General features: G+C 43.2%; 11 protein-coding genes across 11 annotated transcripts; 5 read left to right on the top strand and 6 right to left on the bottom strand. All coding sequences in view use genetic code 12, as the record gives it.

The window, feature by feature from the left end:
- Positions 1 to 31: 31 nt before the first annotated feature.
- On the bottom strand, positions 32 to 1558 carry PSN45_001604 (uncharacterized protein; the record flags this gene model as incomplete). The annotated part of the gene is made up of 1 exon (XM_006689777.2): positions 32 to 1558. The coding sequence occupies one exon, from the start codon at positions 1556 to 1558 to the stop codon at positions 32 to 34; it is 1527 nt and encodes a 508-aa protein (XP_006689840.2).
- Positions 1559 to 3315: 1757 nt separating this feature from the next.
- On the top strand, positions 3316 to 4488 carry SUN4 (Sperm-associated antigen 4 protein; the record flags this gene model as incomplete). Its single annotated transcript, XM_066157697.1, has 1 exon — positions 3316 to 4488. The coding sequence occupies one exon, from the start codon at positions 3316 to 3318 to the stop codon at positions 4486 to 4488; it is 1173 nt and encodes a 390-aa protein (XP_066013794.1).
- Positions 4489 to 6767: 2279 nt separating this feature from the next.
- CAN1 (arginine transporter Can1) lies at positions 6768 to 8447 on the top strand (the record flags this gene model as incomplete). The annotated part of the gene is made up of 1 exon (XM_066157696.1): positions 6768 to 8447. The coding sequence occupies one exon, from the start codon at positions 6768 to 6770 to the stop codon at positions 8445 to 8447; it is 1680 nt and encodes a 559-aa protein (XP_066013793.1).
- A 90-nt stretch (positions 8448 to 8537) lies between these two features.
- Positions 8538 to 9158, bottom strand: EAF7 (esa1-associated factor; the record flags this gene model as incomplete). Its single annotated transcript, XM_066157695.1, has 1 exon — positions 8538 to 9158. The coding sequence occupies one exon, from the start codon at positions 9156 to 9158 to the stop codon at positions 8538 to 8540; it is 621 nt and encodes a 206-aa protein (XP_066013792.1).
- A 123-nt stretch (positions 9159 to 9281) lies between these two features.
- On the top strand, positions 9282 to 11596 carry PSN45_001600 (mitochondrial 37S ribosomal protein uS4m; the record flags this gene model as incomplete). Its single annotated transcript, XM_006689781.2, has 2 exons — positions 9282 to 10644; positions 10896 to 11596. 2 exons carry the CDS (start codon positions 9282 to 9284, stop codon positions 11594 to 11596), a joined length of 2064 nt encoding a protein of 687 aa, XP_006689844.2.
- Positions 11597 to 11622: 26 nt separating this feature from the next.
- Positions 11623 to 13068, bottom strand: TRM6 (tRNA (adenine(58)-N(1))-methyltransferase non-catalytic subunit trm6; the record flags this gene model as incomplete). The annotated part of the gene is made up of 1 exon (XM_006689782.1): positions 11623 to 13068. The coding sequence occupies one exon, from the start codon at positions 13066 to 13068 to the stop codon at positions 11623 to 11625; it is 1446 nt and encodes a 481-aa protein (XP_006689845.1).
- Positions 13069 to 13201: 133 nt separating this feature from the next.
- NOP2 (rRNA (cytosine-C5-)-methyltransferase nop2) lies at positions 13202 to 15013 on the top strand (the record flags this gene model as incomplete). Its single annotated transcript, XM_006689784.2, has 1 exon — positions 13202 to 15013. One exon carries the CDS (start codon positions 13202 to 13204, stop codon positions 15011 to 15013), a length of 1812 nt encoding a protein of 603 aa, XP_006689847.2.
- Positions 15014 to 15075: 62 nt separating this feature from the next.
- ARP5 (Nuclear actin-protein involved in chromatin remodeling) lies at positions 15076 to 17400 on the bottom strand (the record flags this gene model as incomplete). The annotated part of the gene is made up of 1 exon (XM_006689785.1): positions 15076 to 17400. The coding sequence occupies one exon, from the start codon at positions 17398 to 17400 to the stop codon at positions 15076 to 15078; it is 2325 nt and encodes a 774-aa protein (XP_006689848.1).
- Positions 17401 to 17514: 114 nt separating this feature from the next.
- On the top strand, positions 17515 to 19119 carry SRV2 (suppressor of rasval19; the record flags this gene model as incomplete). The annotated part of the gene is made up of 1 exon (XM_006689786.1): positions 17515 to 19119. The coding sequence occupies one exon, from the start codon at positions 17515 to 17517 to the stop codon at positions 19117 to 19119; it is 1605 nt and encodes a 534-aa protein (XP_006689849.1).
- A 129-nt stretch (positions 19120 to 19248) lies between these two features.
- PSN45_001595 (uncharacterized protein) lies at positions 19249 to 21273 on the bottom strand (the record flags this gene model as incomplete). Its single annotated transcript, XM_066157694.1, has 1 exon — positions 19249 to 21273. The coding sequence occupies one exon, from the start codon at positions 21271 to 21273 to the stop codon at positions 19249 to 19251; it is 2025 nt and encodes a 674-aa protein (XP_066013791.1).
- A 713-nt stretch (positions 21274 to 21986) lies between these two features.
- On the bottom strand, positions 21987 to 24386 carry APL6 (AP-3 complex subunit beta; the record flags this gene model as incomplete). The annotated part of the gene is made up of 1 exon (XM_006689787.2): positions 21987 to 24386. The coding sequence occupies one exon, from the start codon at positions 24384 to 24386 to the stop codon at positions 21987 to 21989; it is 2400 nt and encodes a 799-aa protein (XP_006689850.2).
- Positions 24387 to 24459: the final 73 nt, after the last annotated feature.

The following is a 24459-nucleotide window of genomic DNA, read 5'->3' as shown; positions in this document are numbered from 1 at the left end:
AATATATAGTACAAGTATTATACACGGTCATTCATTTGTTGAGCTGGCTCTTGAGTAACTGTTCTAACAACTTCAACTGTTCCGGCGATGCGTTTGCCAAAGCGTTTGTAAGTTGGTCGTTTTGATTAGAATTAGGCTGAGATTGGGTAGGATTATACTGTCCGTATGGTTGGCCATCATTCATTGGTTGGCCATATTGAAGTGGCTGATTGTATGGTTGTCTATAAGGTTGAGCAAAAGATGGAGTTGGAGGAAGCGATGATGGTTGTTGATGTGGGAATGGTTGTTGGGGTTGTTGATGTGGGAATGGTTGTTGGGGTTGTTGATGTGGGAATGGTTGTTGGGGTTGGTGCTGTTGAGATGCAAAAGGCTGCTGGAACAGGTTCATAGGAACTCCATAGGGAGAAGCCTCATTAATTGAAGATCTGTTGGTCTGATTTACAAACTGCGGTTTATATGGGAGAGACAGTCCGTAAAGCAGAGGTTGGGTCTGAGGCAGCTGAGGAAAAGAAGGCTCTTGAGGAGCATTATATGAAGTGAATTGTTGAGGTTGGTTGTAGGTAGTGAAAGTCCTCTTGCCTTGGTTGTGTAAAGATCTCGAAGGCTTTTCCTTCTTACTCTGCACCTTATCTGGGTTTTTACCCTTTCTCTTTCTTTTCGCAGCCATTTCTTTCTCATCGTCAGAAAACTCTTGTTCCTCTGCTGGGATCTCTTCATCATTGAAATTAGAAGCATCAGATCCCTTGAATGACTTGAGGGTTTCAGTCAAAGTGAATTCAGAATCGGGTACCACATAGAAAACTTCTTCTCCTTTAAGAGCCTTGAACTCCTCGACCTTGTCGGGTTCATTAAACTTAACTCGATAAACAGGCATTTTGAGATTTCCAAAGATTTCGAAAAGCGGTCCAATTACTTTATCCTTCAAACACAAAACAGACTTTTCTTTCAATACTCTGAACTCGGCCGAGGTGTCCCCTTTGATGATTACACTATTGTCCACAAACCCAGTGATCTTCCCAATGGGCTCGATGGGTTTATCAGCTAAGGTATAGTCTTCGGGAAGTGAAGGAGCCACTTCGTTTATCACCTCGTTTTTGGAAATGATTGGTCCTGTGATCTTGTCATCTTCGTTGTCGGATAACACTTCATCACCATCGACGGCGGCGTCAGAGTCAGAGTCAGAGTCTGAATCTGACTCTGAAGAGGATGAAGATGAGTCTGATTCTGATTCTGAGTTAGAGTCGATCTGGATTTCATCATCGGATAAGGAGTGAATTGATTCGTTGTCTTTGGAGTGATCAGGTTCAGCCGTGGTGTCTTCTTGTGTGATTTCTGGGTCGACAGCGTGGTCCACTTGTATGGTGTTGACAGTGTCCTCATCTGGTTTGTCAGATCCATTAGCCTCCCCGACAACTGCAATAGGATCCTCAAGGGGAGAAGCAGGCTTCGAATTGACCTCGGTGGCCGCAACTTGAGAGGAAGAAGCAATACCTGGATCCTCAACAGTAACAACCTCAGCATTAACCACCTCTGGTGCATTGGTGCTTGTATCTTCCATAGTCAGTTTATATGGACTTTTCATCTCATCTCGCGAGGAAAAATCCCCAGACGCGGCGTGCACCGACTACAAATAGAACCGTTCTCGAGAACACGAGAATCAGTGCAAAGATATCGGTTAACGGTAGTTGCCGCCGGTGATGACCTCAGGGTTGTACCAACTCCACAAGAGAATCCTGGTCCACACGCCATCGAAGGTTTGCACTATTTTTTGGCATTCAATTGCGAAACCTGTGCATCACCTCCTCAAACATTTGCTCGATTCCGAGTGAAGGTGTTTACTACAGAAGGAGTGAAATTTTGTTGTGAAATCAAAAGAATGCCCACCACAATAATACAGGTACGTCATGGGAACCATGAACACGTAAGTACAAATCTGAAACGGAAATATATAGACTCGTATCCAACTTGACCAAGCGGGAGACAAGAGATGACCAGGGAAACACGAAAAAGAACCCTGCAACCGAAAACATTACGATGCTGAGAGTAGATAACCCCCCTAATAGACACGAAAACAGTAAAACCGTAAACTGGGAAGAACAATAACTGCAACAATCTACTGAGCGCTTGGCAACACAAGCGAAATGACGATGAAGGAGAAGATGGGGGTCAGCCGCCCCTTCTGAACCGCCCGCCATGACGGGTATCAAAGGCGCCGGGGGGATATCATCCATGTAAAAGAGTTGTCAGCTATATCGGTGTTCTGAACAAATTTAACGATATCCAACAGTTTTTGGCATCCCAGGCTCACTGGTCGCAAGTATGCAACATAAATCCTGAAATCAGGGGGGTAACCAGAAGATGCAAAATCTAAAATCAAAGTCGCGGTACATGGGCGCACGACCAACAAAGCCCCCAGGAGAAAATTGCAGGTTGTCAAGAAAAAGCATGCTGGTTCCAAGGATTGAGCTGAAACAAGCAGTCCTGGCTCCCTGCAACAGATATTTTCTGATTTACAATATAAAACCTTCAGTACCCCCAAGTGTTTTTGCTTCTTCAAACTACAACGAAATTGGTTTTTTTGGTTTAACCTGTCATTCCTTTTCTTTATTCCTATACTAATTTGTTGCGTTTAACAAGGTATGTACATTTGAATTACGACTTGATTATATCCCACAACCGGCAAACGATTGTAACCATCCCAAATCTCCCAGATAACTGGCCTAAACACGCCATGTTTCAAAAACTGGTGTGTAAAAATCAGACACACTTCGGCCTCCAAATCCCTTCAGTACAGTTGCCCCGAAAGCTTTCCCAAGGACACCCATGGTGAAGAACCCAAGAAGAGGGTGGCAACCCCCGTGGTTGTCAATCACGGTGACGAGTGGGTAACCCGCACAGGAGGTGAATTAAGCTTAGCACTTGTGTATTGACGAGATACGAACTCTGTTTACAAATGACTCGGCTGGTGCGTACCTGCACATGAGGCCGCGTCGACTCCCCAAAGACAGCTCGTTTAGGGGCCGATGCGAGCAGGTGCTCCCAATTGGGAGCTTAGCTTACCCAATAAGGCGAGCGCGCCAGCGTATTTGTTTTCAGACACGAAACCAGGGCTGGCTGCAGAGGGCGTTTTGCAGGTTAGCCCTTTTTGGGGTTATGCAACAAGCAAACGCCTTGGTATAAGCTGGTTTCGCATCACCTTGACCAAAACACCCAGAAGGGCTTTGATACTGTTTGGCAGTGTTCTGACACAATCGTTTCCCCCTTGCATTGGGATATATTTTGTTTTCTGTTTTATTTTACTAACCACTTCTTTAGATGAAGTTCTTTAGCTTGGCTATTCTACTTAACATATCGGCCGTATTGGTCAATGCTGCCCCTTTAGAAGACTGTGACGAAGTTAGAGTTCACGCTCACCACAAACACAAGAGAGATGTTGTTTATGACTATGCGTATGTGACCGTTACTGTTGATGGAAGCGGAAATTTGGTGGGTGCAGCTTCCTCTTCTGCCGCAGTTGCAACCACTCCTTCCACTACTACTACTTCTAGTAGCTTTGCTACTACTAGTACCAGTACTACCAGCACCGGTACCACCAGTACTGGTACTACCACCAGTGCTACCACCAGTGCTGCTGTGGAAACAAGTTCGAGTGGTGGCTCAAGTGGTGGCTCAAGTGGTGACTTGTCTGCCTACTCTGACCCCACTGAAGAGTTTGAAGATGGTGTGTTGGACTGTAGTGATTTCCCTTCAGGCCAAGGTGTGGTTGCCTTGGACCACTTAGGATTCGGAGGATGGTCCGGAATTTACAACTCTGACACCTCCACTGGCGGAAGTTGTAAGGAAGGTTCTTACTGTTCTTATGCTTGTCAGCCTGGTATGGCCAAAACTCAATGGCCTTCCGAACAACCTTCCAACGGGGTTTCTGTGGGAGGTTTATTATGTAAGAACGGAAAGTTGTACAAGTCCAACTCCAACTCCAACTACTTGTGTGAATGGGGTGAAAACAAGGCTTCTGTTGTATCTGAACTTGACAAGACAGTTGCTATTTGTCAAACTGATTACCCAGGTACTGAAAACATGGTGATTCCAACTGTTGTCAGTGGAGGTTCGTCTTCACCTTTGACCACTATTGACCAAGACTCTTACTATACTTGGCAAGGAGGAAAGACTTCTGCTCAATTCTATGTGAACAATGCTGGTGTCGATTGGACTACTGGATGTACATGGGGTTCTTCTGGAAGTGGATACGGTAACTGGGCTCCTTTGAACTTTGGAGCTGGTGCCAGTGGAGGTATTGCTTACTTATCATTGATTCCTAACCCAAATAACCTTGATGCTGCCAACTTTAACGTCAAGATTGTTGCTGATGGAGACTCTACTGTCAGTGGATCTTGTGTGTACGAGAATGGTAAGTATAATGGAGATGGAACTGATGGATGTACTGTTGGTGTTACTTCCGGTAAGGCCAAGTATGTTTTGTATAACTAAGCGCTACTTCTGCGAAAACCAAGTTTGTTTTGTATATTTAGGTGTTTAAAAATGTAAATTATTGTTAGTTTCGCAGCCAGGTGATATACACATCGCCCAGTGACACAGACATTAAAATGAGGCTTTCAATCCCTCTCAGTTACTTTTGTTTGGGACGCTGCACCTTCCCTTGTCTGGGAAGTGCGTATCAAATATAGGAACGAAAAGTACTCTATTATTAGTGTGCTTCACCCAGTAATATTCATTTGAGATAGCAGCATACTGTAACTTGGGCAATTTGGCGATGTTTCTGAATACTACTTCCCCTGCTCTCGTATACACTCCTTTTCTGTGCAAGTCTGCGCAACAAGTAGTATTCAACCTGAGTAGATACATGCGAGTAGAACTTGATGTTTTTTGGGTTGCAAACTTGACTTTCCTAAAAGAAACTAAGTTCGTGAAGCAGTTTAGTCCAGGTATTGTCAAATCAAAGCTAAGGCTTTGCATCTGGTGATCAGAGATCAGCTTCCAAAACTCTGGTAAATTTCCCAAGAGGTTTCGTGATCGATATATCCGAGAATCTGACGATCTTACTTTCAGCTGGCCACCATTTGCCTTATAACTTAGGTGCCGGGTTCTAGAAGTGTCGACGGTTTGGTGTGGGAAACTCTCGCTATCCAAACCCAATGTCCTTGGACGAAATCGTATATCGTTAACCTCAAAATAATGTCCCAAGTCAAAATCAGTATTCCATACAATCGTGTTGAGGATGTCCGGGACAAAGTTTTCAAAAGTTTTGAAGGAGCCTACTTTGAGACCATTCACAGACACAATAAGCGATAACTGTTCCGGAAAAGAGAAGTGTAACCACTCAAATACCCTTGGTATATTGCCCTCTATCTCAACAATAGTATCCTCTATTTTGATTTCACAGTGGCAACCTACGATGGCCTGGTTGCACAGAATGTCCTCATCCACAATCTTTATTTTGCAGCCAAGTAAAACACAATATGAGTAGTACCTTATGCGGAGGTTATTGTAGTAAAAGCACACCATCTTCACCAGGCCCCTATTTTCCGACCATCTGGTACAAAAGTCCTCAAAATTTCTCAAGGAAATGACCGTATAACCCTCTGGATTTATTGGAAGAATATCCAGGAGCAAACCTGTAGAGTGTTTATCCAACTTCAAACGCGTGAACATTGTTGGATTGTAGACAAGAATATGCCGATTTGTCTTCTTTTTGCCATCTTGTATAGGGATGAGTTCAACCTAAGAACCGTACACAAAGTCCATTGATCCAAGTGATCTAGCACCATATTGATGATTTCACTGGGTAGTTGTTCAAGTCCCTTGGTAGACTTCGTATGCACCGATACAGATCTTGTTACCCTCTCTGAAACCGTAATATTTTCTGGAGCTTTATGCTTGGCCATGTTTGTGCTAGGCCATTGGAGAGGATGAGTGGTGTTTAAATAGTGAAAATATGGGTTCTGGTGTATTAACAGACTGGACCTTGCATTTCTCACAAACAACAGGTGCAGGTAATTCAGTTTGGAGTTGCAATAGCCAAAAGAATATGCCGAAAGGTCAGGACCTTCTATGGGTCAGAACTTCCTGGCTGACTCTGGTCAGACTATCACCATCCTGTCAACTGCAGTTTACAAAAGTCAAAACGCAGAAGTAGTTTCACCTGCAGGCTAACGCAGGGAATACAGATCCAAACTGCTAATATTTTCTCGCTAGTGGCTACCATATTAGTGTAGGCTCCTAAAGTTGAAATAGAGCCAGGGGATTGGTGCTTCGGGGCACCTACTACCACCATCCCTCGTCACCTGCCACCTGGGCCAATTACTCATTGTGCGCGAAGGGCATTACGGACCCGAAACTGATGCGATGTGTGCTTCTGAAAAATTTGCATACGGCACTTAGAAAATTAAACGAGAAAACGCCTTCAGTTTCTGTAAAAGTAAGGGCCCGTTTGTACCTAACGGCTTTGCAGTCATGGGCCGTCGCGTATACTCAACTCTGCTACCACTTTCTGTTAGGGGAATGGGTGTAGGGGGATGACCGATGACCCCGCCGATATCGGATCTTGATAACCACTTCCCCTTGTTTGTGAAGACGATAAGCTGTTACCCCAAAATGCCATGTATATTCTGATGGCTGCAGCGGTTTCTTTTTTGGTTTTTACCCATTCGGTCAAAAATAATTGCTTAAAAAAATTAATTTGTCACAACAGCCTCTTATAAATACCTGGAGCATTTCAAAAGTTTTTTGCTGTGTCAACTTTATTAATAATGTCCGATTACGAGAAAGGACCAGATCTCATCACTTCTACTGGATCGCCTTCGGGTAAGTTCCACCAAGGTGAGAAGGACCTTAACGTGGTGTCCACCAACTCTCATGAAAACTTATTGGGAGACTTTCAGCACCAGCAAGTCCAGAGGCAATTAAAACCAAGACACATTTCCATGATCGCCATTGGTGGTACCATCGGTACGGGTCTTTTTGTGTCTACAGGAGGAGTCTTGGCCGAGGCCGGCCCTGTGTCATCGTTGATTTCGTTTATTTTTATAGGTACGTTGGTGTTTGCGGTGATTCAGGGTTTGGGGGAAATGGCCACCTACATTCCAATTTCGGGTTCTTTCACCCAATTTACCACCCGGTGGTGTTCTCCCGCGTTGGGAGCCGCCAACGGCTACTGCTACTGGTTCTCGTGGGCCATCACCTATGCGTTGGAATTGTCGGTGGTGGGCCAGATTATCTTTTACTGGACCGATGCTGTGCCATTGGGAGCATGGATTGGAATCTTCTTTGTGATTTTGACATCGGCCAATATGTTCCCTGTCAAGTTCTATGGAGAAATCGAGTTTTGGATCTCGTTCTTGAAGGTGATTGCCGTGTTTGGATGGTTAATTTATGCTCTTTGTATTGTTTGTGGGGCAGGTAAAACCGGGCCTATTGGCTTCAGATACTGGAGAAACCCCGGCCCTTGGGGACCCGGGATCTTGGAGGAAAACATCAACACCGCCCGGTTTTTGGGATGGTTATCCTCATTGATTAGTGCAGCTTTCACCTTTCAGGGTTGTGAGTTGATTGGTATTGCCTCGGGTGAAATGAAGTCGCCCAAATCGTTGCCCAAGGCCATTCGCTCCATCTACATCAGAATCATTGTGTTTTACCTCTTATCGATGTTCTTCATGGGATTATTGATTCCTTACACCAACCCTCGGTTAGGAGGGGATGGGTATGCTGTGTCATCTCCATTTGTGATTGCCATGGACTTGGCCGGCACCAAGGTGTTACCAGATATCTTCAACGGAGTGTTGTTGATCACCATTATTTCGGCTGGAAACTCCAACATTTACTGTGGATCCAGAATCTTGTACGGATTGGGCCAGGCCGGTGTGGGACCCAAGTTCTTTACCTTGACCACCAAACATGGAGTGCCATACGTGGCAGTCATCATCACCTCGTTGTTTGGGTTGTTGGCGTTCTTGGTGTTGTCAGAAAACGGAAGCACTGTTTTCGACTGGTTATTGAATATCACCGCCGTGGCGGGTTTGATCTCCTGGGGATGGATTTCCGTCACCCACTTGAAGTTCATGGCCATCTTAAAGCAGAGAGGTATCTCCAGAAACTCGTTGCCATTTAAGGCCGTGCTCATGCCTTACTTGTCACAATATGCCACCATCACCATTTTTGTGTTGGTGTTTCTCCAGGGATTCTCGTGCTTCTGGAACATTACCGCCTCCGGCTTCTTCACCCTGTACATCTCCGTCATCTTATTTGTGGTGGCCTACATCGCATTCCACTTTTACTTTAATGGCTTTGGCAAACGCACGTTTTCCAAGGAAGCTTTCTGGATCCCCGTGGAAGAATGTGACATTGACAGTGGAGTCAGAGAAATCGACGAGTACTTTGTCGAGCCCGAACCAACCAACCTCTGGGAGAAGATTTGGGCCGTGCTTGCGTAAGCATGGAATTTGCATCCATTCAAGCCATTCGTATACAGTCATGAGTTCGTGTATATTATAATTTCTTAATAAATCATGTAATAGAGCCGTTCATTTCTTTCGTGTGCTTCGCCGTGTGGGCTGAGCCTTTCTGCTTGACCGCCGCGTGGCCTTGGGCGACTCGTCCTTCTTACGTTTTTTGGGTTCAGGTTCGGGGGTGGGTGTGGGGGTTGCGGCATCGTCCTTATCGTCTTCGTCTTCGTCTTCCTCGTCATTTTCGTCCTCTTGGGTGCGCGTCCTTCGCCTTGTAGACGGCGTCTTCTTAACCTCTTCCACTTTTACCACCGAACGGGTCCGCTTTTTCGGAGCTCGAGGTGGAGGTGTATTGGTGGTCTTTTTGGACTTTCGTGGAGACGGCTTGGACGACTTCTCGGGGTCTTCATCTTTATCGTCATCTTCGTCGTCGTCATCATCTTCATCTTCATCTTCGTCTTCGTCATCCTCCACGGCGTTGGTATTTTCTTTCACTTTTTGGTCTTCACTGTCTTCCTCGAACCACTTCATGTTATATAGGCTTTCGAGCTTCTGGGTAATATCGGCTAGTTTGAGCTTTTTATCATTCATTTTCTCCACAATCACTGCAAGATTCTTGTCCTTATCATCACCGATCGGTGAATAGTCACAGATCAAGTGGAAGAGCTTGATTTCATCTTCAAGCTTCCAGCTTTTCATGTTGTTGATGTGCCAAAACTTGGTCGTGCGGGACTGAGCGCGAACTGCCAAAAAACTTTTCAGACATTGAAAATTTTCTGTCGGTAGAGAACTAGAAGAATCATGCCGAGAAGAACTCAGAACATGAACTCTCTAAGTAGAGGGCGGGTTCGTTCTTCGATGAACAAGTATAACTTATTTAACTTGTACAAGAAGCCAGCCCTCACCTCCAGAGCCAAGACTTTGTTTCAGCAGAAGTGGACCTCCAAAGCCGAAACCAGAGCTTATCATGGTGAACATCTCACAGAAAGTCGGTGGAAAACCATTTTCGACCCAAACTTACAATCGGTCGCCCAGTTGGATGCATCTTTGAAGGGTCTTGGAGTTAAACCCACTCCAATGGCTTTACAAACGTATGCGGTATTGGAAAAGAGATTGGAATTTGCTGTGTTCAGATCAATGTTTGCATCTTCCATAAGACAAGCCAGGCAGTTTATTCTTGGAGGCCATGTCCAGGTGAATGGTGTTACGATAAAACATCCCTCGTTCCCGTTGCAAAGCGGAGACGTATTCAACGTTAAGCCAGAAAAGGTTTTATTGGCTATGGGAAGAGTCAAACCAAGCTTGGATCAGGCCATTAAGACTGACAACAAACAGATTGTAGTATGGAACAAGTATGTGAAGGCAGCCAAAGAGAATCCTAAGGAGGTATGGGAATTGAAGGTGTCCAAACCCGAATCTTTGGATCCTCTGAATAAAATTGACATCAAAGCTTCGGTTAAGGCTCACAACAAAAAACTTGAACAGCAAATGAAATTCAAGCAAAATCAAACCACCAGACCGTTTGTGTTGAGTCAAATATTGGCCAAGGGTAACAAACAAGAAGTTACTGACACTGCTGTTTTCAAAAGTTTGTACGGAGAAAAGAATGCTACCAAGTGTCTCCAAGCATACAAATTGTTATTTGATTCCAAGCATCCATTAGTAGAAAACTTTGGTGCTGAACAATGCGAGAGCTACGTGAACAAGAAGTCCAATGAGTTTGATGATGCCAAAGAATTCAAGTTGGTCTCGTCTGTCAAGCAAATTTTATCTGAGTTGGTGAAAACTCACCAAGAATTCTTGAGAGTAGAAGCCAACGAAAACAAATTGCCCGAAGACTCCACGCATATACCATATTCTCCAGCTTTCGGTTCGAACTTGAAGTTTCACGATAAGTTGGATGTGGAAAAGGTCAAGGAAAACGAAGCATCTGCCAAAGTCAGTTTACCATGGCAGTCTTCATTGTTTGGAAGAATAGACCCTTCCAAGCCGTACTTCACTCCTTGGACGCCAAGGCCTTTTATCGGTTGTTTTGCCATCTTACCTTCACATATCGAGATATCTTTTTCAACATGCCATGCCATCTACTTGAGAGATCCTGTTGCTAGACCCGGTCACTCTGAAGTCATCTCTCCGTTCCCTTCAGATATCCACGAAAGAGCTTATATGTTCTACGCCCGAAAAGGTATGTAAAACGTCTTGTATATATATATAGAAATGGATATTTCATCATTTGCAGACAAAGTAGCCAAAGTTCGCGATGGCTAACGCGAACATGATCTAATATGAGAATATCACCTAAGACAATTCGTGAAGCCCGACAGATCTCGAGGCTTCTACCGCCGTTATTGAGACCCACGCGATCCTTGGAAGTCGCTACACAAGAACTTCTGTGGATCAAACGAGAACTCCCGAAATCTGCTTGGAAAAATGCAGTTTTACAAAGAATGAACCACACTCCTCTCCAGTATATTCTTGGAACTCAGCCTTTTGGTGATATGGACTTGATAACCAAACCAGGTGTTTTGATACCACGCTGGGAAACCGAAGAGTGGGCTGTAAAAGTGCTAGACTTTTTGATTAGCAACTCTGCTAATAACATTCGTATTCTCGATGCTTGTACTGGAACAGGATGTATCCCTCTATTATTGAATAGTCAGCTCCAAAAGGCAGGTATACCTCACACCATCAAGGCCATAGATATATCGCCACGTGCAATTGAAATTGCAAATGAGAATAGTACCAAGTATCTGTCAACAGTGGAGTTTGAACAACAAAATCTCTTCACGTTGAAACCAGAACCATTTGACTTAGTAACTTCCAACCCTCCGTACATTCCAATGAAGGACTATCTTTCGACTGAGGTGGAGAAGTCTGTAAGACGGTATGAGCCAAAAGAGGCGCTTATTGGTGACTTGGAGTTCTATACGCAGTTGGTGCACACGGTTGATGACTGTGATGCTGATAACTTCATTTTTGAATTGGGGTACCAAACACAAGCCGAGCATGTAAAGAGGCTCGTCAGTCTGGAGTGGACTGTTGGTACACTAAACGATTCGGCTGGAAACTTGCGGTGTGTAATTGGGTCCAAGAACATGGAATTGAACCTTACAAGCCTATGCAATACAATTATGTAAATAGTGTAAATAATGTACAATAGCTATCATTTTTCCAACTCCATAGAGTCTTCAGGTACGAATGAAGTGTCTTCCTTCTGGGAATCTTCAGGTACGTAGGGAGTTTCTCCCCTCTGAGAATCTTCAGGCTCCATTGAACTTTCATCTTTTTTAGGAGTTTTCCTTCTTCCCATTCCTCTTCCAACGGCCTGGACAGATTCTTTGGGAAACACTCTGGTACCCACCATGATATAACCTCCATAACCTCTCATTGTCATCAATGGATGAATTCTACCAGGAATGGTTTGATAAGGTCTGACTCTCGTTTCAAATATAGAAGGAGCCAATATTCTCTTATCGGAACTCAAGAAATGCTGAGTTTGGAGTAATGTCTCCTTGAACTGGCTGTAAACGGTAATGGGTCTCGAACCCCCGACCTTCGGAATCACAAATGGCAAGTAGGTGGTAGGATCCAAGGTTGTTATCGAAATAAATGCATCAAAGTTACCTTGTTGAACCATTTCGATGACTTCATTTATGTCATTAGCCCTCTTTTGACGCCTATAGTACTGAGACCTCTTTGGAGCCTTCATTTCATTTAGTTCAGCTTCACTGAACGATTGGAAATCAATTTTCTCGTTTTCAGGTTCCAAAATTTGCAACCAGTTGATCATCTTCACTTTGCTTCTGATCAAATCATCAGACAAATTCGAATGCTTTAAAGCACTATAATTGGCGTGTTCATTCTCATGGATCAACACCACCGTACCTTCACAATTCATTCTTTCCAACATGGAATATAAGATCACCCCTCCAGTTTCGTCAATCAATAAATATTTCCCTCCAGGTTTCACGTTGGAGTAAGTCATTAACAGACCTAACGTTTCTTCACTCATATCCAACAACTTGGAAGAGTCTTTTTCCAAGTAGTATTGTAACATTTGTGAAGAACCAAGATAGTCTATGGTGAATCGTCTTAAGAACTTCTCTTGCTTTCTTTTCAAGTATTTCTGTTGAGAGAAGATGGTCTTCTTATCAAATCCTTCGTGTCCTTCAATCATCTTTTGTATTATGAGTTGACCGATATTGGAAGTCGCACCAGACTTCTTGAGCTCATCGATTTCTTCGTTGGTCAACTTTTGGATCTTGGAGCCAATGTTAATGATATTCTGGTTATTTTCAGAGCTATTTGAGAGCATCTTGATTAACCTATCTTTGATGATTTCTTCGTCTCCTTCTGCCTCTACATCTTCAGAACTTTCCTCTTTCATCTCAACCTCTTCAGACAAGCTCTTAATTGGTCGGAGTTTATCGTTGTCGATGATTTCAAATGATTGTCCGTAGGTGTACCCCAATACATCGTCAACATTAAAAGCACCAAACTTGCCCAACGCTATGTTTCCACCTTTCCTCAACTCAACCACCTTCATACCAGCGGAAGGAAGCCTCACCAATACATAATGGTTCTCTGTAATTGTGCTTCTATCTTTCATTGGTTTCTTGTGGTTTCTAGTAGTTGGATCTGGCACACTAAATTTTCTGAAAATTTCCAGATGAGCTTGTGCGATGAGATACAAATTTGATACGAAATTTTCAGAGCGTTCAATCCACCTAGCATAAAACACCATGGGTAGAAGAGCGAAAAACAAACAAGGGGTTCCTCCTTCATTTGAAGAGTTCCAAGCCAAGAAGGATAGGAGAGATAAGAAATTACAGAAGAGAAAGGTTGAGCTGGTCGAAGAGCCCAAGCCTGAAAAAACTTTCAAGAAGTCCAAACCCACCAAACCAGTGGAATCAAAACCTGTTGCTCCTGTGGAAGCCGACTTGAACCAAGATGAAGAAGTTGAGAGTGCAAAGAAGGCTTTATTTGACGATTCCGACGACGAACTTGAAGGCGAAACCTTAGACGACCTTGAGGATGATGAGTTCCCTGAAGATGAGTTTGTAGATTCAGATGAGGAAGGAAGAGAAAGACCAATGTTTTCGGATGACGAAGATGAAGACATCGAAAACCTTAATGCTGCTAACATGGAAGCGTTATCTAGAAGATTAGAAGAAGAAGAAGAATTAGAAGCTGAAGAAGCTGAAGAGGAATTATTGCATGGAGCTGCTCAACCAAGAGCTCAAGTATTACCTACTGAAGAAGAAGAAGAATTAATTAATGGAAAGCCTCAGGACGTGACAATGGTGAGAACCAGAATGATCGAAGTGGTGAAAGTGTTAGAAAACTTCAAAGAATTATCTGAAGAGGGTAAGTCCAGAGCTGATTACATCTCCAGATTGATCAAAGATATCTGTGAATACTTCGGATACAGCGAATTCTTAGCTGAAAAGCTTTTCAACCTCTTCTCGCCTTCAGAAGCTATGGAGTTCTTTGAAGCCAATGAAATTGCCAGACCAATTACCATCAGAACTAACACTTTGAAGACTAGACGTCGTGAATTGGCCCAAACCTTGGTCAACAGAGGTGTTAACTTACAACCTATTGGAACATGGACAAAAGTGGGTTTGCAAGTCTTTGATTCCCAGGTTCCGATCGGTGCCACTCCTGAGTACTTGGCAGGTCAGTATATTTTACAGGCAGCGTCTTCATTTTTGCCAGTAATGGCATTAGATCCTCAAGAGAACGAGCGAATCTTGGATATGGCCGCTGCTCCCGGTGGTAAAACCACTTATATCTCTGCATTGATGAAGAATACCGGATGCGTGTTTGCTAATGATGCTAATAAAGCTCGTACCAAATCATTAATTGCCAATATTCACAGATTGGGTTGCAAAAACACAATTGTTTGTAACTACGATGCCAGAGAATTTCCTAAAGTGATTGGTGGGTTCGACAGAATCTTGTTAGATGCTCCATGTTCTGGTACTGGTGTTATTGCTAAGGATGAGTCTGTTAAAGTCAACCGTAACGAAAAGGATTTCATTCAAATCCCCCATTTACAGAAGCAATTAATTTTATCTGCTATTGACTCTGTTGATGCTAACTCTGCTACCGGAGGTGTGATAGTATACTCCACTTGTTCTGTTGCCATTGAAGAGAATGAAGCTGTTGTCGACTATGCTTTAAGAAAGAGACCCAATGTCAAATTGGTCGAAACTCACTTACAAGTTGGTAAGCCCGGTTTTGTTTCTTACAGAGGAAAGCACTTTGATTCAAGTTTGTCATTAACCAGAAGATACTACCCACATACTTATAATGTTGACGGGTTTTATGTTGCCAAGTTCAAGAAAATTGCCCCATCTCCTCATGATGTGTCTAAGGCCGGAGCCAACGAAAAAGAATTGTTGGCCAGAGCTGAAGCTGAAGAGGAAGGTATCATTAATGATGACTTTGCTGAATTCGACAATGATGAGGATGCTGATCTCATGCAAAAATCTATTAAGAGAAGTATGAAGAAGAAGGGTATCAACCCTAGTGGTACGAAGGCTTTGTAGGATGATGAAGACCTTTTCCAATTCTTGTATATTATATAAGGTTCAATAAATGAAGTGAAAAATTACAACAACGAAACGTTACCGAGTCCATGCTCCTTGATGTACTCAGGTCCATATTCATCGTATTCAGCTTTAGTGACATAACTGGATTCACATTCGTTTGTTGAAGACCATAATTGCATTCCCTTCCAAGGATCTACCGTAGGGTCTCTAGCTTTACGAACCCTGATAGGAGCTCCAACAGGTAAAAAACTGGTGAACTCTTTGACAATCCTGGTATCAAAATTAGGCAACCTACTCAATCCACCTGTGATAAAAATGTCTTGCACCACATTGTAAGACTGCCCACCAGGCTTAAAATTACCATCAAGTCTTCTAAGAAACAAGTCTTGCAGAATTTCAGAGATTCCCGCCTGGTCAAGTCCAGCTATATGAGGCTCAAATAGTATTTCAGGAACCCTTATTCTTTCAACATTCAAGTGCAATTGATGATTCTTTAAGATGATTTCAGGCTTGGTGGCTATTTCGTCCGGGTCAATCCCTTCGATTTGCATGGCAAGCGAAATGTTGGGACGTGGTCCATGTATAAACTTGTGAAGAGCCAGGTTCTTCCAGTCGAACGTCAGTGTTGCAGCCAAAGTGTCTTCATGGTGGAAGTTTGGATCATGATCTAAAAGTTCAGCTTCTAAGGCTAAAACGGAAGTATGGTCTTCGGCTTGTTCCTCCTCAAGGTTAACATTAGAAATGTCCCGATATAGATTCCAATCATCATCATTAGCACCAAAAGTATCATTGGGATCATTGTCGATGGTGGAGGTTGCATTCCTTCTCCTCTTTCTGGAGTTAGCGTTAGTGGAGCCGCTTTCATCATTAGCCAAATCAGCAATATTTTTCATCCTCTGTTGGGCTGCAACAGATTTTCTGTCTTTGAACGAATCCAAAATTTTCTGTCTTTCCTTGATTCTATTGATGAATTTAGCAAGCTCAATTCTCTTCGTAGAGCACCAGCCTTCCAAATCCTTTTCCCTGAATTCGGCTTGTTCCTTTTCATATTGAGCCTTCAATTCCTCTTCTTGCTTCTTTGCCTCTATGTTCTTTTGACGGGCGTCAAAGTTGGCTTTATGTAATCTCTGTTTACGCTTTTCTTTGATGTTTTCTGGACTTAATTGGTCGTCGGGAATGTCCACGAGGGGCCAGGCAGTCAAAGGATCAATCTCATCATCGCTATCATCATCTTCACCATATTTTTGCTTCTTGATAGACTTTTCCAAGCCCGTTATGTACTTGTTGAAATCGTTAATATCTTCGAAGTTTTCTGCCTCTAATTTTTTTTGAATTTGGACTTCAGATAATACTTCGAATTCCTGTTTCAATTGGACAAAGTAAGCCAATTCTTCTTCTTTCTGAACCAATTTCTCTGCCCTTCTTTGTCTAGCTTGTTCTTGCAACCTTCTTCCTTGTTCTCTTCTTCTTTCAGCTTGCTGGGCCAATTCCTGTTCTGTTTTCTTCTTTTCTGGAGTTCCTAAATCTACTGGAGCTTGAATCACCACATCCTTAGTTTCTAATTGATCCATATCCAAAAAGTGCTTCAACTCCTCCTGGTAGTCATCCAGAATATAGCTGAAATCTTGGAACATAAGAGTGGTTTGAGCAGGAGTCAACTTAGATGGGAAATAAGGATACTTTAATGCCAATAATTTCAGTAAAAACTGTTGAGACTGGTTTCCACCCCAATCAATTCTTTTGGTTTGCAGCAAAACGCCTCTACCATCAAGAACCGGGAAAAGATGAGTCAGTTCATTGCCGCCACCAACAACCAACCCGTTATTGGGTTTGCCATCACAATTGGCGTAATATGAAAACAAAGAATCGATACCGAAGGTAACTTTAGGTGCTTGATAGACTTCAAAGAGAAGCTCATACATTCCTTTTCTTTGGGCCACAGTCAGTGTCACCGGTTCAGTCATAATTATGGGGTTGTCCACTCTTCCATTATCGCTATGAACACCCAAATGTTCGAACGAGTAGTCCAACAAATATTCCACATGGTCCCAGTTGGTGATAACCGTTCCATCATAAATGGTTCTAATGGAAGACTTCAGCAATGGGTCTCTGTAGACATCATTTCCTACTAACGTGAGCATCTGCCCCGTCTTTCTGTCCTTATAACGAGCTGTGGTTGATGGAAACACATTGTTTGGTAATGTGCTATTAGTCAAGCCGATTCTAACTTGTGAAGAACCAATATCTAATGCGATTGGTACACCAAACTGATAATTCTGGTAGAACGGCTCCAGCGCGGCGGGGGATGTGAAGTCCCTTAATGAGTAGACGGCTTGCGGAGGGTACGCATCTGTGTCCTGAGTGGACTCTTTGGAAGGACTCATTATTGAAAACGATTTGACTATTACCAACTTTTCAAGATGTGTCGCGGAGCCAATCCAAGTCGCGAAACTTCACTTTGTTCGTTAAGCTGATTTATCCAAATAACACAACACATAATGTCTAGCGAAGAAAACCAATTGAACGTTCAGGGTTACAACATCGTCACCATCCTCAAGCGATTGGAAACCGCCACGTCTCGGTTGGAAGACATCACCATGATCCAAGATCAGGCTTCCAAGTCTGATCCCAGAGCGCCTCCACCCCTTTCACAACTCCCTTCAGCTCCTGCCGCCATTGGTGCTCCTCCCACAGACTTGGCTGTGTGGGAGCCCACTGCAGAAGCCAAGGAAGAAGAACCAGAGGAAAAGGCCAAGTCCACCGTTGTGTTTGAGGAGTTTATTGAAGAACACGTTAAGGCTTTTGTAAACAGATCCAAGTCACTTGATCTGGTGGTTGGAGAGGCTGCCCAGGCATTTTACGAGGCATTCCAGGAACAGGCGAAGTTCTTAGAGATTGCCAGTAAATCCAAGAAGCCTGAGATGACCGACCCAGCTTTTGCTGATGCTGTCAACCCAACAAACACCCAAATCCAAAAGATCTCATCTGTCAAAGATTCCAACCGTTCTTCAAAGTTTTTTAACCACTTGAATACACTTGCAGAAGGTGCTCCGGTATTAGGATGGATACTTAGTCCAACCCCAGTCTCATACATTCCTGATTTCAAGGATTCTGCTCAATTCTGGTCCAATAGAATAATGAAGGAATTCAGAGACAAGGACCAAAGTCAAGTGGACTGGGTCAAGGAATTTTTGGGGATATTTGAACCTTTGAAGGACTACGTCAAAGAGTACCACACGAAGGGTCCTAAATGGAACCCTAACGGAAAGCCTTTGAGTGAAGTTTTGGCAGGTGCCTCGAAAGTCCCTGCCCCAGCTGTTGGCGGAGCCCCACCACCACCACCTCCTCCACCTCCACCTGCCAGTCTTTTTGACGAAACCGAAACCAAGTCGGTTCTGAATGCCCCAGCTTCTGGAATGCAAGCAGTGTTTGCGGATCTCAATAAAGGTGAAGCAATCACCTCTGGCTTAAAGAAGGTCGATAAGTCCCAAATGACACACAAGAACCCTGAGTTGAGAAAACAGGCTCCTGTGGTGCCCAAAAAGCCAACACCTCCCAAGAAACCGTCTTCATTGTCGAGTGGTTCATCAGTGCCCGCGAAGAAGCCAGCCAGAAAAGAGTTGATTGACGGATCCAAATGGATCATTGAAAACTATACCAGAGCTGACCTCAAAGGTGATGAAGTGCAAAGCATCACTATAGAGGCGGAAATGCACCAATCGATATTTGTAGGAAACTGTGAAGAGGTTACTGTTTTGGTCAAGGGAAAGGCCAATGCTATTTCTGTCTCCAACACCACCAAGTGTGTGTTCATAATTGACTCATTGATCTCTGGGTTTGAATTGATCAAGTGTCATAAGTTTGGGTTACAAATCTTGGGTACGGTGGCAGATGTCAGTATTGATCAGTGTGATGAGGGTGACCTTTACTTGTCTCAAGATAGTATTGACAAAGACATCCAAATAGTCTCCAGCTCCACCACTGCTTTGAACTTTAATGTTCCAAAAGATGGTGACTACATTGAGTTGGCTGCACCTGAACAATTCAAACACTCGATCAAAGACAATAAGTTGGTAAGTGAAGTTCTCCAACATGTTGCGTAATCAAACGAAATTAGAATTAATTAAAACTTAAAGCTATGTAACCAAATAAAAATAAAGTATAAGCGAAAACTTAAAATAAGAAATGGAGAATTATAAGATAAAGGTACTCAACCTGGCCAAAATGGGGAATTATAAGATGAAGGAACTCAATCCGGCCAAAATGGCGAATAAACTGGCAATTTTATTAGCAGCTTTGCCTTCACTTGGAGGAACAGTTGGAGTCGATCCAATGGTTCCAGGGGAAGAAGTTAAAGTGGAAGTGTGTTCAACAGTAGTTAATGGTGTACCAGCGGTGGCCTCAGTGACACCATGAGTGCCAGGAGAAACAGTTGCAGGAGTACCGAAATTGGTGGTTGTAGTTCCAGGAGTTCCAGGAGCAACGGTTGCAGGAGTGCCCGGAATGCCCGGAGTGCCAGGAGTGCCCGGAGTACCAGGAGAAACACTTGCAGGAGTACCGAAATTGGTGGTTGTAGTTCCAGAAGTTCCAGGAGCTACGGTTGCAGGGGTACCAAAATTGGTAGCTGCAGTTCCAGGAGTACCAGGAGCATGAGTCTCAGGAGTACCGAAATTGGTGGTAGTAGTCCCTGGTGTACCAGTGCTAGAAATTGGACAGTAGGTTGTATAAATAGTACCTTCACTGCTGATTGTGGTGACACCAGTAGTAACGGGAACATCAGTGCAGCCAGTTGCACCACAAGAAGTGATGGTGACAATAGTAGTATCGACGTGGGTCACCGTTGACACTGGAGTTTCTGGGATAGAAGTGACAGAAGTTCCGAAGGAGTCAGTTCCAGTTCCAGTAGAACCAGTTCCAGTTCCAGTAGAACCAGTTCCAGTTCCAGTAGAACCAGTTCCAGTTCCAGTAGAACCAGTTCCAGTTCCAGTAGAACTAGTACCCGTGGAATCAGTTGGAGTAGAGCTTCCGCCAGTGGGACCAGTAGGGACAGAACTTTCGGTAGTTCCAGAAGAAGTCTCTGGGGCAGAAGAAGTCTCTGGAGTAGAAGCCTCTGGGATTGACGAAGTTTCTGAACTAGAAGTCTCTGGGGTTGACGAAGTTTCTGAACTAGAAGTCTCTGGAGTAGAAGATGTTTCTGAACTAGAAGATGTTTCTGAACTAGAAGATGTTTCTGAACTAGAAGACGTTTCTGAACTAGAAGTCTCTGGGGTTGACGAAGTTTCTGAACTAGAAGTCTCTGGAGTAGAAGATGTTTCTGAACTAGAAGATGTTTCTGAACTAGAAGATGTTTCTGAACTAGAAGACGTTTCTGAACTAGAAGACGTTCCTGAACTAGAAGTCTCTGAACTAGAAGTCTCTGAACTAGAAGTCTCTATGGTGGAACTAACCAGGGTAGAGCTGCTAACAGGAGTAGAACTGCTAGATGCAGTGGAGGTCACAGGACAGTCACATTTCCAGCAGAAGTTTGGAAGACTACAGTCTTTAGTTCCAATTCCTTTAATGATATCTGTCAAAAATCCAAGATTTCTTTCCTCAACCCCAACATCTCTCTTCAAATCTTGTCCGAATATATCATTAATCAAGTTAGCAGGGCTGAAGGTATCCACAGCATCTTTAGCCTCGTCAATAAAATATTCAACTTTGTCTTTAAACACTCCAAGGATATCACTAATAAGTTCGTCCTTTTCATCCTTGAGCCATTCCAAACTGATCTTGAAGTCATTAGGCAAACAACACTTGTTGAATTTCTTTGAAGGCTTAACAAGGATTTTAGCAGACCATTGAAGTGGATTTGCAACCGAAGCCTTCGCGTTTTCCACAATAGAAACCTCATTGTCGTCAGTATCAGTTCCACTAATAACTAAACTTTTGATCTTATCCTTCAATTCGTCGAGCTCTTCAGCCTTGTCAACTTTGAAATTCACCACGATTCCAAAGAGATCATCAGCAAACTTTTCAACATCGGTAACGACAACAGCTGCAGCTGGAGCTAAAGATCCAAGATCTCTAGCCTCAATCATGTCTCTCTTTCTCTTGGTAGATCCATCATCACTACTGTAAACATCCCATTTGGAGCAAAACTTATTCTTAAGGCCTTTTTTCCAAGTGGTAAAGTCAGTGAAATCAAATAAGAACGATTGAACTGGTACCACAAGCAAAAGGAATAAAGCGAGAGTGGATGCAATATTGGTACGCATTGCGACTAATTCTGTAGAAGACAAAAAGAACTGTGCAAAGTCGCCAACTTTATACTCATTTATAGGGATGGGCACCGTGGTAGGATCGGAATGAACTCCTCGGGCGGATGAAACAATATCTATTTTCAGCTACTGTTGTCTAATACTGCTACCATCGGTTTTGCAACCTCGCAACTTAAAGTTTCGCCATCCCCGTCTAGTACAGCTTAAGCTTTAAGAACTTTTGAGGGCTTAAAAAAAGTCATTGAACTCAGGGCTAGAGAGCCAGGTAGCCAATCAGATCCCTCACGTGGCACCTGAACCAAAGTCAGAAACACTAGAGTCACTGGAAACCTTCTTTTTTTAGAACTCCGGGCAAAAATAGGACCCTTAAGCAAGCGCGTTTTGCAGCAATTCAGGGACAAACTTCACATGGTCATCTAAAAAGCTTTCCAGACTTGAATTGAAATAAACTCTATTTCCAGACCTGTTCGGGACAGCGCTCTACTAACTAAGCAAAAATAAGTACGAGCAAGGGGTACACAGTTCTGATTAAGTAATTATTTAACTCTAAACTTTGGCTTCGAGAAGGCCTTTTGTGAAGCGTTAGGATCACTGTACAGCCCAGAAAACATTACACATAGTAAGAACGTGAATTGAGGGTTTAGAGCGCAAACTCTAAAGCTGATTACATGTACTTTTCGGCACAGTTATCTTTCAAGGCGACCATATACCTATGCTAATAGGCTTTTTGCGTCGTCACCATTGCCAGAGCTATTGTCATCTGCGTCACTTTCACTGTCATTGCTGTGATGCAAGCTACCAACATCCGAGGAATTCGGGTTTGCTGAGGCTGCCAGTTCTTCTTCCAGAAAATCCTCTTCCAGCGATTCTTCCAGATACTCTTCATCCAGGGAGTCTCCCTCTTCTTCCTCACTACCGAAAAACTCGTCCAAACTTTGGAGCTGGTAGGTGGGCTTAGGGATCTTGGTTGTGAGATTATTGTACAGGCTAGACGAGATTCCTGTAGTCGAGGTGGGGAGCTCGCCAATCTTTTTGCTGATCATAGACGAGGAAACACCGGTGCTTCCATTGAGCTTGTTTTCCACCACCGGAGCCGGCTTTCTAATGGATGCAGGAGGGAGTTCCAGCTGATCAGCCCATGCACTGGTCTTGAGGTATTTTACGAGAACCTTGCTCTCAATGGAGTTGGAGACCAATGAAGTAAAAATGGGAGCAGGCTTGGGAACCTGTAAGAATAAAGATGCTAATTGGGAATTGTCATGTCCTGAGTTGAGGAGAATGTTGAACATTCTACTCTTGTCCCGTGTATCGTATGAGGAATCGTACTTGCACAAAGTCAAAACTCTTTGGAACATCTTGGAAATGATATCATTTTGGAGAAATTCAGATGAACTGGATCCAATCTCATGAATTTCATCCAATTTGAGTGAAAAGAGCTTAGCCGAAAGCACAAGAAGTTGGTATCTTACTTCTTCCGGTTCATCTGCAAAACCCTCGAGGAACCTTCTTAAAACATCAGGGGCTATTTGGTTATCGCACTCTTTGGTGAACTCTCCAATGATCCATATAATGCTTGCCTTCGCATCCGACTCTAAGTTCAAGCCTTCATCATACAAGATCAAAGACAAATTATAAACTATGCTTGCTATTTTTTTGTTACTCGAATCACCCACAGATTTCAATTGTTGTTGTATTTGAATCATGTATCGTATAACCGTCAATAGCTCATTCAATGCACTTCCACTTGCATTTCTAATATTCTTCAAACACCACTTCAATATCTTGTCATTCCATGTATCTGAAACTCCTGAACAACGGCCTATAGCTCTCATCGCCTCACTAGTAACAAGAGAGTCGGAGTTATTGAGAGCATTATACTTTAGTTCTTCAATAACATATTTGATGTTACTTTCATCCACTAATAATGATAGGATTCCAAGCTTGAGTTTTGCAACCTCTATTGTATCTGATGTGAAAATATAGAACTTCTTATAATGAGGGGCAAACACGGTTTTGTCTTTAGAAATCATAACCGATATCGTTTGTAATGCAAGCAACTTAACCTGGGGATTGTCCAGATCCGATATCATTGCACATAGAGTCGACCCCAAATCGAATTCTTTTATGGTTTTAGGAGGAGCCAAAGCCAATAAAGCCCTGAGGATACTCAATATTACAAATTCAGAGTCTGAGTATACCAAATTTCTGAGTGACTTGAGAAATAAACCCATATCTTCATCGAATGAAATGTCATAGTCGTAATTGGCAATGGCCGAGAAATCCTCGGGCAAATCAATAATGGTGTTTTGACTATCTTGGATGTACAATTTGGGCTTGGCTAAGAACATTCTCGAATAGTCAGTCAATAGGTCTATGAAAGTAGATTGGGCCCATTCGTCAAACTCTGGCAATATCTCACAAAACCTTCTAAAATGTCCGTGTATTGGGGCCCATTTCTTAGTATGCGAGTCACCCCGAGACGTCATCTTCACGTACGCTTTGATAGCTGTACCAACCACCTGAGCATCTGAATCAGCCAACAATTTGGTAATGTACTCAAAAAGTTGCTTGGAACTGGTCTTATCAATCTCATACACCTTCGCAATGGCTATAGCCGTAGAAGCTCTAACCAACGGAGATCTGTCATTAATGGTTCTCTTCAAACATACAAGTAATATGGGAATGATACTTGGAATCCTAATCCCCGATAAAGACTTGACGGAGTTGGCACGGGTTGCAGGACTCTTATCGTCCAATAACTTCTGAATTGAATTTATCGACAACAAGGCTTTATCCGGTTCAACTTCAGCATACCTTGTCAAATAAACTAAAACAAGGTTTCTGACTTTAGAATTCGACGACGTGATGTTTTTGACTATTTCGGCAAAGTATGGGAGCCCATCTTCGCCTCTGGATACCAATGATATCACACACTTCATTCCGTTCAAAACATCTCTTTCAACTCTCGAACTCAACAACTTCCTGATTTCCTGGGGTCGCAGTGACGTGGGAGTATCGGCAAGCCTTGAAGAAGCAGAGACTGCTGCTTCAATGGCGATATCCTTGGCAGATTCAAATATGGATGATATCTTAGAGAGCGACTCTGCCATCAGCTGTGAGATTGACTTGAGAAAATACCGCGCACCTTCTACACAAATGTACTTCATGAGATCATAATTTCGT

The sequence above is a fragment of the Yamadazyma tenuis genome, chromosome 2 (assembly GCF_029203305.1).
Source record: "Yamadazyma tenuis chromosome 2, complete sequence".
NCBI classification, from domain to species: domain Eukaryota; kingdom Fungi; phylum Ascomycota; class Pichiomycetes; order Serinales; family Debaryomycetaceae; genus Yamadazyma; species Yamadazyma tenuis.
Note: the sequence above shows the minus strand (reverse complement) of the source record. Positions and strands in the feature narration are given on the sequence as shown.